The 18,937-nt window shown below is 53.3% G+C and overlaps 2 protein-coding genes across 2 annotated transcripts; one reads left to right on the top strand and one right to left on the bottom strand.

The window, feature by feature from the left end:
• Positions 1-3,003: 3,003 nt before the first annotated feature.
• LOC136643908 (olfactory receptor 51G2-like) lies at positions 3,004-4,003 on the bottom strand. Its single transcript, XM_066619328.1, is given in 2 exon segments — positions 3,004-3,450; positions 3,452-4,003. Coding segments are annotated over 2 exon segments (999 nt in total).
• Positions 4,004-10,333: 6,330 nt separating this feature from the next.
• On the top strand, positions 10,334-16,277 carry LOC136643907 (olfactory receptor 51L1-like). The gene is made up of 3 exons (XM_066619327.1): positions 10,334-10,349; positions 14,102-14,125; positions 15,358-16,277. Exons 1-3 carry the CDS (start codon positions 10,334-10,336, stop codon positions 16,275-16,277), a joined length of 960 nt encoding a protein of 319 aa, XP_066475424.1.
• The last annotated feature ends 2,660 nt before the right edge of the window (positions 16,278-18,937 follow it).

Raw genomic sequence — 18,937 nt, 5'->3', positions numbered from 1 at the left:
GGAGGGAGTTCCACAGTGCAGGTGCCACCACCAAAAAGGCCCTGTTTCTGGCTGCCATTCCCTTCACCACTCTCAATGATGGCACAACCAACAGGGCCCCTTCTGATGACCTCAGAGAACAGACCAGACTATACGGAAGAAGGTGGTCTCTCAAATATGCTGGTCCCAAGCCATTTAGGGCTTTAAAGCTCATAACCAGCACCTTGAATTCAGCCCAGAAATGAATGGGCAGCCAGTGCATTTACCAGAGTAGCGGTGTGACGGAGTCAAACTGCCGACCCCCAGCAACTATCTGAGCCACCGCATTCTGCACTAGTTGTAGCTTCTGGACCATCTTCAGTGGCAGCCCTACGTAGAGCGCGTTACAGTAATCTAATCTTGATGTTACCATGTCATGGACCACCGTGGCCAGATCCGCCCAAGACAGGTACGGCCACAGCTGGCGCACCAGCCGAAGCTGGGCAAAGGCACCCCTGGCCACAGTTGACACCTGGACATCCAGGAGGAGCTGCGAGTCCAGGAGAACCCCCAAGCTGCGAATCTGCTCTTTCAGGGGGAGTGCAACCCCATTCAGAGCAGGGCGATAGTCCAGCACCCGCATCATGGATTTCTGCACCAGGAAGACCTCTGTCTTGTCCGGATTTAATCTCAGCTTGTTCACCCTCATCCAGATCCCAACTGCCTCCAGGCAACACTCCAAGACAGAGACAGCCACCCTGGAGTCAGGTGGAAAGGAGAGATAGAGCTGAGTGTCATCAGCATACTGATGGCACCCAACTCCAAATCCCCGGATGACCTCTCCCAGCGGTTTCATGTAGATGTTAAACAACATGGGGGACAATATAGAACCCTGCAGCACCCCACACCTCAAGGGCCAGGGTGCCGAACAGGAGTTCCCCAGTACCACCATCTGGGATCTGTCAACCAAGAAGGACCAGAACCACTGCAAAACAGTGCCCCCGATCCCCACCTTGGCCAACTGTCCCAGAAGGATACCATGGACAATGGTGTCGAAAGCCGCAGAGAGGTCCAAAAGGACTAGCAAGGAAGCACTCCCTCCATCCAGCCCTCGGCGTAGGTCATCCACCAAGGCGACCAAGGCCGTCTCCGCCCCGAAGCCAGGCCTAAAACCAGATTGAAAGGGGTCCAGATAATCCGCTTCATCCAGGATCCTCTGGAGCTGAGACATCACCACCCGCTCAATCACTTTGCCCAGAAACGGGAGGTTTGAGACTGTCCGGTAGTTGTCCAAAATAGAGGGGTCCAGAGAGGGCTTTTTCAGGAGGGGGCAAACCACTGCCTGCTTTAATGCCAGAGGCAACACCTCCTCCCTCAGAGATGAATTTACTACCCTCTCTGTCCACTCAGCCAGTCCCTCCCAGGCAGATCTAACCAGCCATGCTGGGCACGGATCCAGTGGGCAGGCAGATGGCCTCACACTCCAAAGGATCCTGTCCACATCCTCAGGTTCTATAAGTTGAAAAGAATCCCACAAAACAGGATTGACAGGTGCCACGGGGACATCACTAGACATTGTCAACATGGAGTCCAAGCCGTGGTGAATCCGCACGATTTTATCTGCAAAGTGTCCAGCAAAGGTGTTACAGCAGACCTCCATGTGGTCCTCCTGATCCACTGATGGGGTCTGAGGGAGGAGATCCCGCACCACACGGAACAGTTCCGCTGGCCGGCTATGTGCAGACGCGATAGTGGCAGAGAAGAAGGAGCACCTCGCTGCCACTATCGCCACAGAGTAGGCCCTGTAGTGGGCCTTAGCCTGTGTCTGGTCAGATCTGTCATGAGTCTTCCTCCGCCGTCGCTCAAGACGCCTACCCTGCTGCTTCATCATTCGAAGCTCCTCGGTAAACCAAGGAGCCACTTTGACTCTGCTGGCTGGGAGGCGCCGCTCAGGAGCAATCTCATCCACAGCCCTGGCCATCTCTGTGTTCCAGAGATCGACCAGAGCCTCAGACGAGTCACTGGCCTTAGCAGCAGGAAAATCCCCCAGAGCCCTCAGGAAACCATTCGGATCCATCAGTCTACAGGGGCGAACCCACAGTTAACACAGCAGCGTTCTCCATCTCGAAATGATTGTGTGACTGGAGCCTCAGAGAGACTTGCCACAGAGTCTCGGAGCTGGAAGATGCCGCAGAGTCCCAGTATCCAGGCTTGGCTCTAGGGCAGTGGTTCTCACACTTTTTGCACCGGGACCCACTTTTTAGAAACAGAATCTGTCAGGACCCACCAAAAGTGATGTCATGAAAGGAAGTGACATCATCAAGGAAGAAATTTTTTAACCATCTTAGGCTGCAATCCTACCCACACATACCCAGCCCATTGACTATCATTTTTGAAAGCATATATAGGGTAGCCTGTTAAAAGTACAGATGTGTCACATTTCCCCAAATGCGGTCACATACCATGGGAGCATCAAGTCTAAAAAATTAAAAATAAAATACTGAAATAAATGGGGACCCACCTGAAATTGGTTTGTGACCCAGCAAGTGGGTCCCAACCCATAGTTTGAGAACCACTGCGCTAGGGTGTTCCCACCCGCCCCAACAGAGTTCCCAAGGAGGGAGAAGGTGGCTTTGGACAAGAGCAGGGCAGGGCCACCAACAAAAGGCCAGCTCTGGCCAGGAAAGCTGAAGTCCACGATGAGCAGGAGTGTGCTGGTGTCCCCCCCCCCCTGCTTCATTTGCATCACAGCTTCATCTGCAGGGGGAGGAACAGGGAGCCTGCAGAGCACTGAGTGCCCCAGTTCCCGACTCCTGGCATTTGGGATCACTCCCATTATGGATTCCGAGATGTCATCAGGGATCAAAACCTGCTTTCAAGAAGTGCTGAGAGTCTCAGAATGCTCTTTGGTTCTGAAGTGGTGTCATCCTGGTTGCATGGAATGCATAACGATCATAGGGTGTTGCAAAGAGAGGAAGGGGATAGGATAAGGGGAGGAATGCAAAGCAGCTCTTCCCGATAAACTGTGGGGTGTGGGGGTGGACTTCAGCCTCCTGTGCTGATCCTCTGGGTCCAGAGGAGCTTGGTGGCTATCCTCTTCCGCACGTCCTTCATTTTGACACAGTACAGCAGAGGGTTCAGCACGGGCGGGGCCAGGAAATGGAGGTAGGATAACAAAGCAGGGAGGGCGGGCGGCAGGGGGATTCTCAGGCGGCCTAACAAGGACAGGGCCAGCATGGGGGTGTAGAAAAGCAGGACCACCGAGATGTGGCAGGCACAGGTGCTGAGGACCTTGAAGCGCTCGTCCAGGGAGGCGATGCCCAGAACAGTCCTCAGGATCCAGAGGTAGGACAAAACGATGAGCACTGGGTCTAGACCCATGGTGGAGAAGACCACAAAGAGGCCGTAGGCACCATCGCTGCTGGGTCCGTGGCAGGCCAGCTGCATCACGTCTGGGTGCAGGCAGTAGGAGTGGGAAAGGGCGCTGGAAGGGAAGGAAGGTCAGCCTCCTCAGAAGGAAGGGGAATGGCACGTGCAAGGCCACGCCTCGGATGGCGATCGCCACGCCAATGTGGGCCACCCTGGAACTGGTCAAGATGGAGGCATACCTCAGGGGACGGCAGATGGCCACCAGGCGGTCAAAGGCCATGGCCAGGAGCACCGAGGACTCCATGATGGAGAAGGCGTGGATGAAGAAGAGCTGGAGCAGGCAGGCGTCCAGGCCGACCTCCCTGGAGTCAAACAGGAACACCTGAAGCATCGTGGGGAGGATGGCTGTGGACAAGCCCAGGTCGCAGGCAGCCAGCATGCCCAGGAAGAGGTACACGGGGGCGTGGAGGCCTCTCTCTGTGCGGATGACCCAGAGGACAGTCCCGTTTCCCAGCGTGGACAGCAGGTACGTTGCGCAGACAGGAAAGGCCAGTTTGTAGGGGGCGGCTTCCAGCCCAGGGAACCCCATCAGAAGGAAAATGGGTCCAGGGAAGGTGGTGCCATTCGGGCTGATTGCCACCTGCGAAGTGTTCTGCAGAGGTTCCTGCAGCGCCATTCTCTGGGGAGGCAAGCAAGAAGCTCAGGGCCCAGAATGGCCGCCTGTCAAACTCCCGCGGGGCCCTGAAGTGCGTGGATCCGATGGCTGCAAGTGCAGCCTAGAAAAGAGACGCTTGAGGGGGGACATGATTGAGACATACAAAATTATGCAGGGAATGGACAGAGTGGATAGAGAGATGCTCTTTACAGTCTCACATAACACCAGAACCAGGGGACATCCACTAAAATTGAGTGTTGGGCGGGTTAGGACAGACAAAAGAAAATATTTCTTTACTCAGCGTGTGGTCGGTCTGTGGAACTCCTTGCCACAGGATGTGGTGCTGGCATCTAGCCTAGATGCCTTTAAAAGGGGATTGGACAAGTTTCTGGAGGAAAAATCCATTATGGGGTACAAGCCATGATGTGTATGTGCCACCTCCTGATTTTAGAAATGGGTTAAGTCAGAATGCCAGATGTAGGGGAGGGCACCAGGATGAGGTCTCTTGCTATCTGGTGTGCTCCCTGGGGCATTTGGTGGGCCGCTGTGAGATACAGGAAGCTGGACTAGATGGGCCTCTGGCCTGATCCAGTGGGGCTGTTCTTATGTTCTTATGTTCTTCCGCAGCTTGCAGTGTGATGGGGGTGCCACCCACTCCCCCGCCATGAAAATCACCTTCCCTGCAGCCCGATTCTTTTCACTCGCCCCGCAGGCGCAAAGCCTGCCCCTCCCTCCAAGCGACCTTCCTTTTCCCAGCCTCTGAGCTGGTGGCTGGACAGGACCAGGCCATGCAGGCTGCAGGCACTCACGCTGCCTTGTCCCCTTGGTCCCCAACTCTCTCCCCACAAGGCTTGTCAGGCGCAGTGGCTGCCAAGAAGTGGACCGGGGAGCCTTTGCATAAGCCCCAAAGGGCTCCACTGCTAGCCCTGGAAACAACCAGCGACCACAACAAGCAGCCTGTGTGAGTCCCTGGCCGAGGTGGCTGTTATTCCTGTGTGCAAATAGCAAAGAAAAGAAACTCCACCACAAGCAAGTCAGTGGACAGAGCAGAGCCAGCCTTTTGCACGGACACCTGGAGCTCCAGAAGCCCAAGGGGACAAAGGCCCTCTTAGCGGTGCCTTTGGCAGAGCACTGAGTCCTCGCAGACCTGCTGGGATGGCGACTCTTCTGTGTGTGACTGTTGTTGCTGCTTGATATGCAGGGGGGTCATTTATTGCTAGTCTCTCTGGGAGGCTTTGTGTGAAGGGTGGGGAAGCAAACATAAGTCCCTAAGAATGACATTCAGTTGTGAACCAGACCTGTCTCCAACCGTCCTTGCAAGGTGGGGAGCACCATGTCTGGAGCAGCACCCTTGGAGGGGCAGCAAGCAGGTGAGCTGCGAGCAAGTTGGAAGGGAACTGCAGCAGCAGCAGCAGTGGGAAAAGCTGCCAGGGCTCCAGGTCACATCTCCCCACCTACTTGGAGCTTGCAAAAGGCGCCCTGGAGCCTGTCTGCACATGCAGCCTCCCTCTCTGCCCTTCTGTCTGCAGTGAGCGTGAGCCGGGGATGAGTCGGGAGTGCTGGGCACCCAAATGCCCTGCGCCTTTCAGGCAGCAGGAGGCTGCATGGTGCAGCCTGAGTAAGCAAAAGGAAGGGGGATGGAAGCGCACCCCCTCATCCCCCTGCCCCCTCTGCAGGAGCAGTGAGTGCAGGCACATGCAAGCAGAGGGTTCCTATGGCACAGAGGCATGCGCAGCCCCACCTTACACAGGAGCACACACTTTAAACCAGGACATGCAATCACCTGCTTCCTCTGAACAGGCATGGTGTGACCATGGAGACTGAATCCCCCCCCCTTCCACCACTGCTGTCTGTGCCGCAGCCTGCTAAGAACCTGCCAGTCAGGAAGTGGGGGACTTCTGCTCCAATTCAGAGGGACCATGCAGATCAAGGAGCTCCTTCCTCTCCCTGTCCCCATGCTTCCTGGCTTGTGAAAACTGTGTGATGGAACAGGGTAAGGAACTATACGGCTGGCACCTGCAGTGGGCTGGAGAGAAGTGGTGGTGGTGGTAGGAGATGAGTCAGGGTGAAGGGCACCTCAAACCTGCCACCCCTTGCCCCCTGCCATTCACCACCAATGCGAGATGCACCAGGCTACTTCAGGGCTGGGCCAGTCATGCCTCAAAGGGCCTTGACCACCCTGCTGGCGCTCTTGCGGAGCTTCCGTGTGTGATGGGCACCTCCCCTGTCTCAAACGCCTCTCACAAGTCGGTGAGCTGTGGTGCTCAGCTAGGCAATGCTGATGGCAGCAAAAGCCAATTTGAACTGACCAGGTCACTGAAACGGAGCTGCCTTCCACCTCTGCCTGACGTAGGGCTGAAGACCCACTGTCATGGTCATGTTCATCCTCTTATAGCCAACAGTGGAAGGAACTCTTAGGTGGCCCTTCACCATGTGTTCCAGGTTCAGTCCTGGCTGCAATCCTGTACACACCCCCTGGGAGGCAATCCTGTAGAACAGGGGTTCCCAAACTAGGGGTCAAGACCCACAGTTGGTCATGACCTGATTTTTGGTGTGTCCAGTAGCAGCTGAGCAGAGCCTCCAATGAAAACGCAGTTGCTGGCAGGATCAGATAAGCTCTGGGGTTTTTCAAAAATCAGAGAGCTGCTAATTGCCCTGCAAAGAGTTCCTGCAGTAAATAGAGAGAGAGAAATGTCGGAGCATCTTTTTTCTGGTTATTACATGTAAATAAAAACTTTATTTCTTTCTAGATTGAAAAAATCTAGTCTTGTAAACCCAGGTGGGTCCCAATAGAATGTCATTTTAAAAAGTGGGTCCTGGTATTAAAAAGTTTGGGAATCATTGCTGTAGAATTTCGTGGGACTTACTGACGAGTAGGCTTGCACAGGACTGCACCTGCATCAGGTGGTTTGGAACCCGCAGTGCTTGCATGATTCATGGAGCTGTGCAGAGAGAATGAAGAGCAGTTATTTGCCTTCCTCCCACGGCACTGACTGGCAGTGAGTTTAAGGCAGCAGGAAGAATGTCCCTCAAGCTACTGGTAGTCTGTGGGCCTCCTTCTTCCTGGATGTTGGGAGGGCAACTCTGAGTAGGACTTAAATTCAAGGATGGCAAGTCTACCTATGAGAGCTCGGAACTGACCATATTGGAGGCAGCTGCCTCTGGCTTCTGAATGTCGGGGGCATGTCCTGCTTTTCAGCACCTCGGGGTATCTGACTGGCTGTCACTGGGCAGGGAGCTGGCAGCTCAGTGCAGAAGAAGCAACATAAACAAGTTGGAGAGCACTGACCTCCCCGCACCCCAGGCAAGGCAGCCCCCCTGTCCCCTTCCACTCACCTAAACTGCCCCGTAGCTGGCAGGGAAGTGACTGTCTTGGGCCAGGTGCTGTTGGCACTGAGTGACATTCAGGTGTCTGCATTTAAATGCAGCCTGGGCATGGGGGCAGAGGGACTGAGCTGTTGCTTAGGCAATGGAAAGGTCTCCACTGGCCCAAAGGTCCTTAACCCTTGGTGGTCCAATGGCCATTGCTACGTAGCTGGCATAAGTCCAAGACGAGAAAGGGGCGGTGAGGGCTGAAAATGGGGAACAGGATCTGGCTTGTGAGTTTGCCCCTCCAGGCTGCCCCCGCCCTCCCCACGCCCTGCCTGGAACACCCCAAACCTCACCACCCCACCGCCAACTTATCCACACCAGCGGGGCCTGCTGGAACCACTAGCTGGCCACTCCTCTGGTTATTTGCAGTGACAGCCAGAAGCGTCAGGCGGCATCCCACCTTTCGTACCGCTGCAGAGAGCCTTGTGGTGCTGGAGTGCAAGTTCTGGCAGCCCAAGACCATCAGGATTGGGCCCTGAGTTTCACTGAGCTCAGTGGCACTTATTTCTAAAGCCAAACTACATGGTACGTGGAGTGTGTGATCTGCCCTGATCATTTTTTCTTCTGTTTCTCTTGGGGAGGGGGTGGGGGTTTGCAAAAAGTTGAAAAACTGCTGCAGAAGAGCTAGATTGCTTCAGTAGTTGACCCCACCGAGATTTTGCCCTGTTTCCGGTGCCCCCCTCATGCTATTTACCCAAGAAAGAAGGCTTCCAATGGCACCCCCTTTGCTGCATGCTCTTTAATGGCAAACAAAGCAAAGCAGCCAAGCCATCGGATGCCTTCCTCCCTTGTCCTGCATGGTCGTTTGGCCCCAGGGAAGCAGGTTTAGAACCGGGTGGCCAGCTGGTCACTTGAGGCCTTCCTCACTGTCTTCTCCGCCACACTCACAGACATGGCCTGCAGACCTTGGTCTGGTCCTCCCCCCTCCTCTGCAGTGGTGATGCCGCTGAAGAGGCCTGTTCAGTCTGCCTTGGGGTCTTCAGATCTGGTTCCCCCAAGGAACCTGAAGATGTGCTAGAAGGCCATCACACCAAATAGCTGTGGGGGCTGCAGTAAAGAAGAGTGACCAAGGAGATGGTGGGGCTGATTCTGTGGGGCGCTGGGGGGAGGGGCCAGTTGTCTGCAGTCACAATGCCAACCCCCCCCCATCTGCCTATTCTTTTCTGGTGACCTGTTCTCTGAAGATGGGGGCGCTTCCCCCACCCTTCTGCTGCAGCCCACCCCTTCTGTGTTTTCTAAGTGCTGAGCGGCCCAGTTCCGATCTTGATGCAAACCCCATCATTCCAGTTGCACCATATATTCGGTTTCCTGAGCCTCTGGGCTCCAGCTGCCTGGCTGTCCACTGTCCCACGCTGGCAAGAGCCAACCAGACTGCCGCTGTGGAGCCAACCAGGCCAAAACACCCCACAGAAGAAACACCAAAAACTGGGAGAGGTGGGCTTGTCTCTTGAGGCCCATTACCCTTGTCTCAGGGGTTCAAAAGCTTGGCTATTCATTGCTGACGGGGAGAGAAGTGGAAAGCAAAGGAGTTGGTCCCATCTTTCTTCTGGTGGGGAACCAGGACAGGGGAAGTGCAATTCCACCAGGCAGACAGAACTCTGACATGAAGTCCATTCCTAAAGGCATGGCCTACAGTTTGCATTTTGCAGTTCTGACTTCTGAGGGCTTGGTGAATGAAACTGGTGCTGCCGTGATTTGCTTCCTGCAAAATGGCTCCTGAGGCATTTGGCACTTTGAAGGTCCCCTACCTTCCCACAAGGACCTCTCTCAGAATCCTTCTAGCTGCGCCCTCAGCATTTACCTCTGGCCTGTGGCACGAGTGTTGTATCCCAACCGCCCACCCACCCACCCGCCCAGCATCTCCAACACTGGAAGTTGTGACTGGAGCTGCAGAAGAGGGCAGCTTTGCAAATTGGCAACCCTACTGTGACCCTCTTCCCTTTCTCCTTTCCATGGCAGCTTACCGGAATCTGCCCACGTAGGCAGATGAGTTTCTCAACCGAGTTCAAATAGATGCAAGGAGAAGCTGCAGCCTGAGGTTCCAGGACCTTCGATTCCAGCATCCAATTATGCCTTTGTTACTCAAGGAGCGCAAAATGTCCCCTCTGAGCTCATCCCTCCTGCAGAGCTGCCCCGTCTGAAATGTAAGAAAACTTCCAGTGCACCTGACACGAACCACAGGACCTGCCACGATGGCTGCAGGCTCCTGATTGGCATGGGGGTGGGCAATGTAAGGGGGAGGGACATGAGAAGACAGAAGGCTCCCTCACATCTTTGTCCTCTGCCACCTGTACTTTCCAGTTACATCTAGTACCATCCAGGACATGTTCAAGTAGTGGGTGATCAGGAGGTCTCCAGTTTGGCTTTGGGAAACCTTAACTCTTAGAGCTTGGTCATTAGGCGACCACTAAGTCCAGATTGGTGTGGGACTGGGCTAGCTTCTCCCAGAGCATGCAGCAATAGACAGTAGGGTGCCCGAATACTGAAGTTTCATTGGCAGGTCACATGGCCAAAGGTGGACCCATGACTGAACTTCAGAGCTAATTCACAATATCATTATAACACAGAGGCCAGGGAGTGAAGAAGTCATGACTTGGCTTTCTGGTGCAGTGGCTGCTCATGTGCTTGCCTCCCAGTTCTCTTACAGGCCAATCCTATTTGGAAGCCATGCTGATGGCACACCAGTGTTGGCGCAGCAACCACCTTATCCTAAGCCCATCCAGGCAACGCCATGAGGACACAGCCCACCCAGCAATGTCCCCAGCATCCATGGAAGCCCCAACACAGCCACTGTCTATGGAGCAGCATCATGATGTCAATGTGCTGTTGGTCTGATATTGGTTCGGTGTCCTGGGAGCCAATCACTGCATCCACCCAGCCCCAGTACCAGTGGCCAGAGAAGACGTGGCAGCGTGAACTGAACAGGTGTGTGTGAGAGAGGCATAGGGCCAATGAACAGTCGCCACTGGGGTGACACCCATGGTGGCCCCCAGAAATGAGCAACACAGCAATAGTCACCACAGCCAACCATGAGGAGATGCCCTCAGGACAGCCCCCACTCACACACACACACACACACACACAAGGATGCTGCAGCATCCCTCACCCCCTGCAAGAGCTAGCAGCAAAGAAAACAGACCACCACTGGGCATCCCAGCCCCCAGAGTTCAAGCCCCTTCACGCCACTCTCACAAACACCCAAGACTGAGAAACAGCCTTTGGGCCACAGCAGAGCAACGGAGGAAAGGCAGCTCTCTGGGAAAAGGGCAGCCAAGGGCAGTGCATGCCTCATAGTCAGGCTTCAGGTCAACGTAGCCCTTTTGGAAGCAGCCCTTTTGCTGCGTGAAGGGCCGGCACTGGGGCAAGTCACAAGGGGAGCCTCGCCAGCTCTCAGGCAACCACCGCACAGGGAGCCGGGCAAGAAGGGCCCAAGTCCAGCCAAGGGTTTGCCAGAAGCAGCTTCTTTGCATAACTGGCCGGAAACAAAAGATGGGGGCAGGTCTAGAAGCAGCGGCAGCAGCTGCTCCACAAAGCTGGTCTCTGAGGCCCCCAGCCACAGCAAGCAATACGCAAGGGGCATCCCCTGAGATATTGACACCCTGCACCACTGCAAACAGGCACGCCTGGCTGAGAAATTGTAGCACATGGTCCTGCCTATTGGAGGGAGTATGCCTGGCCAAGCACTGAGCTGGCATGTGCACAGATGCCTCCTGCAGTGGCCCACCCATCACACCACATGCCATTTGCAGCGCCAACGGTTGTGGCTGTTGGTGTGCTGCCCGTCCTGTTCCCCTGCAACTGCCTGCCAGGCACCAAAGCAACAGAAAATGAGGGAGGGTCATGACCGTAGAGGAGCACCCACCACTGGAGCTCAAGGAACCCCAGAGTGAGGATGCTGCGGGTCTGGGAGGAGTCCCTCCCCCCACATCATGAGCGCCACTTGCCTAGTCAAGAACAAAAGCAAGATTTGGCTCATGATGGAGGCAGCAATTCCAGAAAGTCGGACAGGAGATCACCCGGCCCGGGTGCTTGTCCAGTTGAGTGGCACAAGACCCCATTCAGCGTGCTCCCTTCTGGGTTAAAGCCACTGTGCACGCAGGCATCCACCTTGGGGGTGCTGCCCTCCTCTCTTGGCGAAGCCCTGATTATGGAGCCCCACTTGCAGCCCAGTCCTGTTCTCATGATGCAGTGGTGGGTCTCGTGATGGTGGCTGCCGTCACCTAAGCTGCTCTGACAGTGGGCAGCTTGCTGACCGGCAGGCGCTCTGCCACGAGCAGCTGTTCCCACGGCCTCTCCTGGGCACAGCATCCCCCTTGCAACAGCCTTGAGGGATGCTCTGTGTTAAGCACACAAGTTCCTTAAGACGTTCCCTTGATGAGACAAAAGCTCGGCCTGCCTGAGCCTGCCAGCAGGCGCGCCACATGGGGACTGTGCACTGAAGCGCAAGCCAGGCCACTGCTGTGGGTGTCTGTCGGCACTCCTGCCAGGTGAGTCTAGGGGCTGCTGCTGCTTCTGCAGCCGTGTGCTGTGCCAGAGCCTCCTCAAGGAGAACTGAGGGCAAGAGGCTCCCAGCTCTCCTGCCTCCTCTCTTGACATCAAGGCTCAGGCCTCTGCTGGAAAGACTGGGCGACAGCAGCAGGTCCCAGGTACTTGCCCACTCTCCCCCCAAAGGCATCAGGGCACAGCCAGAGGGCCTGCAGCTGCTAGTTCCAGGGCAAGCACAGGAGGACTTCCTGCAGGCCTTCCAAGCACCAGCAGGAGCCACAGAAGGCCCCATTCAGATGGGGGTCCGGGTGAGGAGTGGTGCGCCCAGCCCTTTCCCCCCCACAGTCTCTCAATTAAATGCACACACACGGCAGAAGCGGTGCAAGCAGAGGCGGAGGGGGAAGAGATGCTGCCTGTGACAGCCTGACGCTGTTCCTGCTGCCCCAGCAAAAAACGTTTCCAATACAAAGCTTGAGCACACCAATGCAGGCAACATTCCTGCCCCCCCCAACCTCCTGGGTGACAGGAAAGCAGCGGACAGAAGTGGAGCGTCACTGCCAGCAGCAAAGGGAAGCTGGGGGGGTGAGGAGTGGCTGGGGGTGGGCAGAACTGGGGAGTTTCTGGGGGAGGAAAGCAGGCTGCAGGCAGGGGGCAGAGGGAAGGGTGAATCTCAACAGCACCAGCATGCGCCAGATCCCCGTCCCCTCCGCTCCTCTCCTCAGAACTGCCACTGGGGCCTAGGGCTGGCCCTTAGTGAGAAGACCGGCAACTTCACTCTTGAGACGGTGGAGGCCGCCTGGGCCCAGCAAGTTCTGAAACGGCTTCTGTTTCGACCGCTATTTGGCTTCCTTCTTTGGTCAGGAGAGGCTGTTCAGGCTGCAGGCGGCTCTTCTGCCCTGAAGACAGATGCAAAGAGCTCCCTTAACTTCTCTGCTGTCCTTTTACCTCCCCTTCCCTCCCTCGCCTTCCAGCGGGCCAAGCGCCTCTCTGGCAGGTTTCCTGCTTCTAGCACATTTGAAGAAGCTTTTGTTATTCCCCTCCGTGCTGCTGGCCTCAGAGTCTCCCTCGGCCTCTCTCATCATCTTCTGACACTTTGCCAGGGTTTGTTTTCTCCTCATTAGGGCAAGGTAGTGGCATACCTGGGTGGAAGGGGGGCAAATGCCCTGAGTGCCACACCTGAGGGATGGTGCCACCAGCCTCACCCCCACACGCCGACGATTTTTATCATTTTTTTAAAGAGTGAAACGGGCAGCCCCCCCCCCCAAGACGTCCTGATGAAGGACGGGGCAGCCCAGAATCCAATGGAGAGTGGCTGCAAGTCACAAGCCCTCCGAGCAGGATTCCATGCTGCTCTGGGCCACATCTTTCCTCTTTATAGTAGGTGAGGAAGTGTTACCAAAAGGGCTGTTTTGTTTAGGGGAATCATTACACTGCCCTTATTGGAACCTTAGGATTGTAGGCTGGATAATAAGACGGCGTAATGCAGAGAAATTCCCTTTTGCTTAAAGAGGAGACTGAGAGAAAGATAACTTTTAATAAAAGATTATAGTTTTATTACAAAAGCACAAAGGTAAATATAATGCACATGGAGAAATGACAAGTGTATGTTTCTTGGTTCTAATACTTGAATCCAGTGTACCTTGTTTTCATGGTGGTTGCGTGTGAAGAGTATTTGGTGCATCCGAGGAAATTAGAAAAAGGAAAGGTTGTAGGGAAGGATTTTAGGGGTCCCTGATCTGCCAACCCCAGCTGCTAACTAAAGATGGGGAGAAAAGGGGGGGAAGAAGAAGGGAAAGAGTTCCAGGTGCAAGATAGTTACCTGTCCTGTAGAGCAGTTGGGGGGGGGGTCCTGTGAAAAGGACCCTCTGACACAACACAGATGTGTTGGTCCTTGGAGAGAGAGCCAGAGAATGTGTGAGAGGAAGCCCTCCCTTAAAAGGGGTTGAGCTGGATGGTAGCTTGCTTACTACCACACAGCAGGGTGCTTGGAGTGTGTAAAACATTGAAAGGATCAGGATGTCAGTTATCAGCAAAATTCAGTGGGGTCTATGGTTGGCTTCCTAGATGGGGGAACTTAAGCAATACAATGAATCAGCAACACAAGAAGGCAGTTCAAGTTTGCATACAGTACTTAAGCAGTGATTGGGTTAAAACAATACAATGAATACAGTAGACACATAAACAATGACTTAAGATGCCAGGCTTCCTCCCATAATGTGTGACCATGGGAAGGTGGTGGTTGTGTAAGCATGAGCTTGTGACTTGACCACACAGGAAATGTGGCCTGTGTGAGAAATTCAGCCTGCATGATATTTTAGTCCATAGTAACATAACCAAATATAGAGAGAAAATCACAACTAAAAGGAGAAAAGGGGATTTTCACGGAACAGAAGGGCGGCCCAGAGTGGTGCAGAATGGCGCCTGGAATGGCCGCTCCCTGCAGCCACTCTGGGCACGATCCGCACTGCTCTGGGATGTGTCTTCCCTCTCCTCCTTTAAAGGAGAAGAGGAAGGAGGGGGTGACCCAGTGAGCAGTGCATAATTGCACCTGGAGTGGCTTCCAGCACGGTTCTGGAAGTGACTGCAGTGATGTGATGATGTCAATCCAATTACTTCCCGGTCAGGGGGTGGCAAAGTGGGAGGCAGCCCCCAGTGGAAAAAGCCCCAGGACCACCGCTGGGGCAGGACTTCCATTTAGAGAAGGAAGCTTCCTTGTCCTGTAGAGCCTCTCCAACTCTGCTCGTTAGCCATGCAGACTTAGTTGAGCTCTTTTTCCTTTGCAGGATACACTTCCTCTGGGCCTCTACTACCATTATTTTAAACAGCCTCAATGCACCCTGGAGAGACTGGACTCTTTGCCTTCCCTTTCACCTTCTTTAAGACTATCTCCTCATTTTATGAGGGCTGTCCTTTAGAAGTCAAGGGATGGCATGTCAGATTTCCTTAGCTCTCTTCCCCGGCACGAATGCTGAAAAAGGCTGCAGCAGGGTCGCTGTTCCCCAATGGTCCCGTACCCTTTCTTGCTTTCCTTTTTTCTATATTTTTAATAAATTAAGAGACGGTACAGTTCTTAGGTAACAATTAGTGGTAGGTTATTTTTCAGGATCTGGCCTTGGGTAAAATCAGACAAAACTATAATCAAACACCCCCCTAAGTTTAACCCCCAACTTATCTGAGGGTCACAGAACGTTCCATGATTTTTTGGCTCAAAAGCTGCCCTTGGCTTATCTGTGAGATTGTAGATGTGTAGGCAGGATCTGTAGATTGTAGATGTGTAGGCAGATGTGTGTGAGATGTGTAGGCAGGATCTGCAGTAGGGTTTTCCTGCCATCCTATGTGGAGCAGAAGTGAGACTGACTGGCCCGCAGTTTCCCAGGTCCCCTCTACTTCCTTGCTCGTGGGCTACCGTATTATAATGAATACGATGTTGCTTGCAGGGATTCTAGTATGCCACCAGATTACTGCCAGGACTGAGATCATGTCTCCTTTGAGTAACAGCAGCATCTTCAGCCATCCAGCCTTTGTGCTGATCGGGTTCCCCGGGATGGAGGAGTATCACCCCTGGCTCTCCATCCCATTCTGTTCCATCTATCTCGTTGCTCTGCTTGGCAACAGCGCCATCCTCTTCGTCATCAAGACCAACCCAGGCCTTCACACTCCCATGTACATTTTCCTTTCCATGCTGGCCATGACTGACTTGGGCTTGTCTTTATCCACAATGCCGACAGTGCTGGGCCTCTTTTGGTTCAACATCAGGGAAATCAACTTTCATGCCTGCGCCACGCAGCTTTTCTTCATCCACACCTTCTCCTTCATGGAGTCATCCGTGCTCCTGGCCATGGCCTTTGATCGCTATGTGGCCATCTGCAACCCACTGAAATACACCAGCATCCTGACAAATGCAGTCTTGGTCAGGATTGGCCTGGCCATCGCTGCACGGAGCTCAGGCATTGTGTTCCCAACACCGTGGCTCCTCGGGAGGTGCAGCTACTGCAGGAGCCACGTGCTTTCCCATTCCTTCTGCTTGCATCAGGATGTCCTGAAGCTCTCCTGCTCTGATGCCAGAGTCAACAGCATCTATGGGCTGTGTGTGGTCCTCTTGACCCTGGTCATTGACTCCCTGCTTATCCTTTTGTCATACATGAAGATCATCAAGACTGTTGCAGGCCTGGCCTCCAGGGAAGAGCGGCTGAAGGCATTCCACACGTGTGTCTCCCATGTCTGCGTTGTCTTGATCTTCTTCATTCCTGTGATTGGCGTGTCCATGATGCATCGCTTTGGGAGGCATCTTTCTCCCATGGTCCATATTCTCATGGCTGACATCTACATCCTAATTCCTCCTGTCCTCAATCCCATTGTGTACAGTGTGAAAACACAGCCAATCTGGAAGGGCATTCTGAGGACATTTGGAAAAAGAAGGATGACCCACTTAAGATGATGACTTTGGATATTTGGGGCTTGCACTGGGTGTCGTGAGACCAAGTTCCATTGAGACTCTCCTGATTTGTTCGTTTCTTTCTGAATTTCTATCCCAACTTTTGGTTGTCCCTAAAGTAACATACAACAAAAGTAAAAGAGGGAAAATGGAGACCTCTTATGTTGCTGCTGGACTGAGGAGGGCAGGGCCTAAATATGCTTCTTTTCAGACCAGCCTTCTGATTTTATGGTGGTCATTTTAATACTGAACATGCTGCGGGTTTTATGAGGATGTTTTCATTGCTGATTTGTATTTTACAGGCTTTGCCCTTCTATTCTTTTATGAAGAGGTGATGCTCCTGGTTTGTGTTTTATTTGTTATGTTATAATTTATGAAGCATTTTATAATGTTATGGTTCTGTAAGCCTCTTTGGGTGCCCTTCTGGGAGAAAGGAGGAGCACAAATGGAATGAATGAGTGAAGGCAAAAGGTGGTCCTTGCCTAAAAGGGGCCAACCAGCCAGTTGGCTCTTGCTGGTGTCGGGGAAAGAAAACAGAGACCCGGCTGGCGTTAGAAGCTGGCTGTTTATTGGAGTGCTTGGGACAGCGTTCCAAGATGGTATGTAAGGCTGGCTTACAAGTCATATATGGGGTTTTGGAATGAGATCATTCAGTTTCTTATTGGACACTATCGGTGCTTTCTTCATTAACAACTAGATTAACTATAGCAGAATTACTAGTACAATTTGATTGCTGAGGCCTCAGGGATACAGACCCTTTTAGCATGAGAACATAACTTTACCTTGATATAATGCATGAGAGTTTTAAAACAGATCTAGAGCAGGATATCCATTAAAGAACCATTCGTGCCCAGGTACGGCCATGTCCTGACCCTGGCAGGATCCTCTGGAGTTCAGTAACTGACATCAGAGATTCACTGGCTGGCCTAGTAGCTTTTGAATCTTGTGACGCAAACTGTCAAGTGATCATCTGAGCTGAAGGTTCGATACCGTGGCCCAGAATGCCCGGCAGACCAGCCCAGGCCTCAGGGTGCTTCCGCTGTTGCAACGGACTCTGCAGCACGGCCATCCCAGCTCACCTGCAGCCTCTTGGCCATTGGCAGAAACCAGTCCCAACCCCCCTGGCAGCTGTGCACAAAGCAGCTCCCAAGGGCAGCTTGCAGTGAGGCAGGCTCCCCCCCAAGGGGCTTCGGAAGGATGCATAAAGACTGCTCCTTCCTGAGCGCTGCAGGCCTCACCCGCCTGCGTGCGGAAAGGGGAACGTGCCCTGACTGTAGAACCCGAGGCGCAGGACGCTGGAGGGAGGAGGACCCACAGAAGACGCCCACAGTCAGCTTGCGGTGAGACCTCTTTGCTTCAGCCGGTTGTGGGGAGCTGCCTTTCCTTGAGAGGCTGCCTCTGATTTCCTTTGTGTGCCGAGTCCTGGGAATTTGCTCTGCATGTCTAGCACAGATGGGGGTGGGCAGACAGGAGAACCCCCCACAAGACGCTGCCAACTTCCAGACTGGTTTTGGACATGGTAATGCACAAAAGCTTAATGAAGTTTTATTGGAAGTTGTACTTTTGGTATAAGTGTCAAACAGCTTAATTGAAATTATGCAGGTTATCACTGAACATTTTGTTGAGCCTGTTGATGAGTGCAATTTGACATTGTGTCAGTCAGGATCCCATTAATCCAGAGGTCTCCAAACTGCAGGGACGTGCGGTGGGTGGGGAGGCAGATGAGGCAGAGCCTCCCCACCAGAGTCCGTCAAAAAGCGCCACCGCAGACCGTGTGGGTTGTGGGTGCCTCACATGGCAACAGCGCTTTTCAAAGGACTCTGGTGGGGAGGCTCTGCCCCACCTGCCTCCCCACCCACCGCACGTCCCTGCCAAACTGCAGTCTGGGGACTACATCTGGCCTGCCTCAAGATTCTATCCAGCCTGCAGCAACTGGCCTTTTTCGTCAGAGCATTTGCTGATGTCTGACATTTTTACTCATACTCATTTTTACTCATTTTTACTCATTTTTACTCATTTTATATCTCATTTCTCAGTTCAAGCTCAGCACGATTCCTTTGGAATTGTCACGTTTCTCTTTTGTTCTGAATCATATCATGCTGGTTACAAAAGAAAAAAAAATCCAAGTAAAACTTATTCATTCATTTACATTTCATTCATTCATAAATCAAACTGATTTTTTTTTTTTTTTTTTTGGCCTCTGGAAATATACAAAATATACAAGGTGGCTAAGATGTGGCCCTCAAACTGAAAAGTTTGGTGAGCCAGTGGCATCGCTAGGCGGTGTGGGTGGTGCGGGTCACACCGGGTGACATGCACTGGGGGGTGATGCGCACTGTGGGTGACATGCTAAAATCGCAGTGGTTAGGGGTAATACCACATGTTATATACCATTGGATGCAAAATTTCCAGCAGAATGCAATGCAAAAAACCAGAGTGAAATATCTCCTTTCTATCAAAAGTTATGGCCAAAACACTGGAGAACAAAAAACTGCATGATGCCCTATGGAAAGTGAAACTGAGCCATATCACACGTTTACTCGCGCGTAGGCGACCTTGCCTTGGTTCAGAGGTGTCAAACACGTTTCAAACCAAGGGCCGAATAGCAATCATGATGGCCGGAAGTGATGTCATTAGGCAGGAAATGATGTCATTAAACAGGT

Source organism: Tiliqua scincoides, chromosome 3 (genome assembly GCF_035046505.1).
Source record: "Tiliqua scincoides isolate rTilSci1 chromosome 3, rTilSci1.hap2, whole genome shotgun sequence".
NCBI classification, from domain to species: domain Eukaryota; kingdom Metazoa; phylum Chordata; class Lepidosauria; order Squamata; family Scincidae; genus Tiliqua; species Tiliqua scincoides.
The sequence above is the reverse complement of the archived record's forward strand: the minus strand, read 5'-3'. Positions and strand labels throughout refer to the sequence as shown.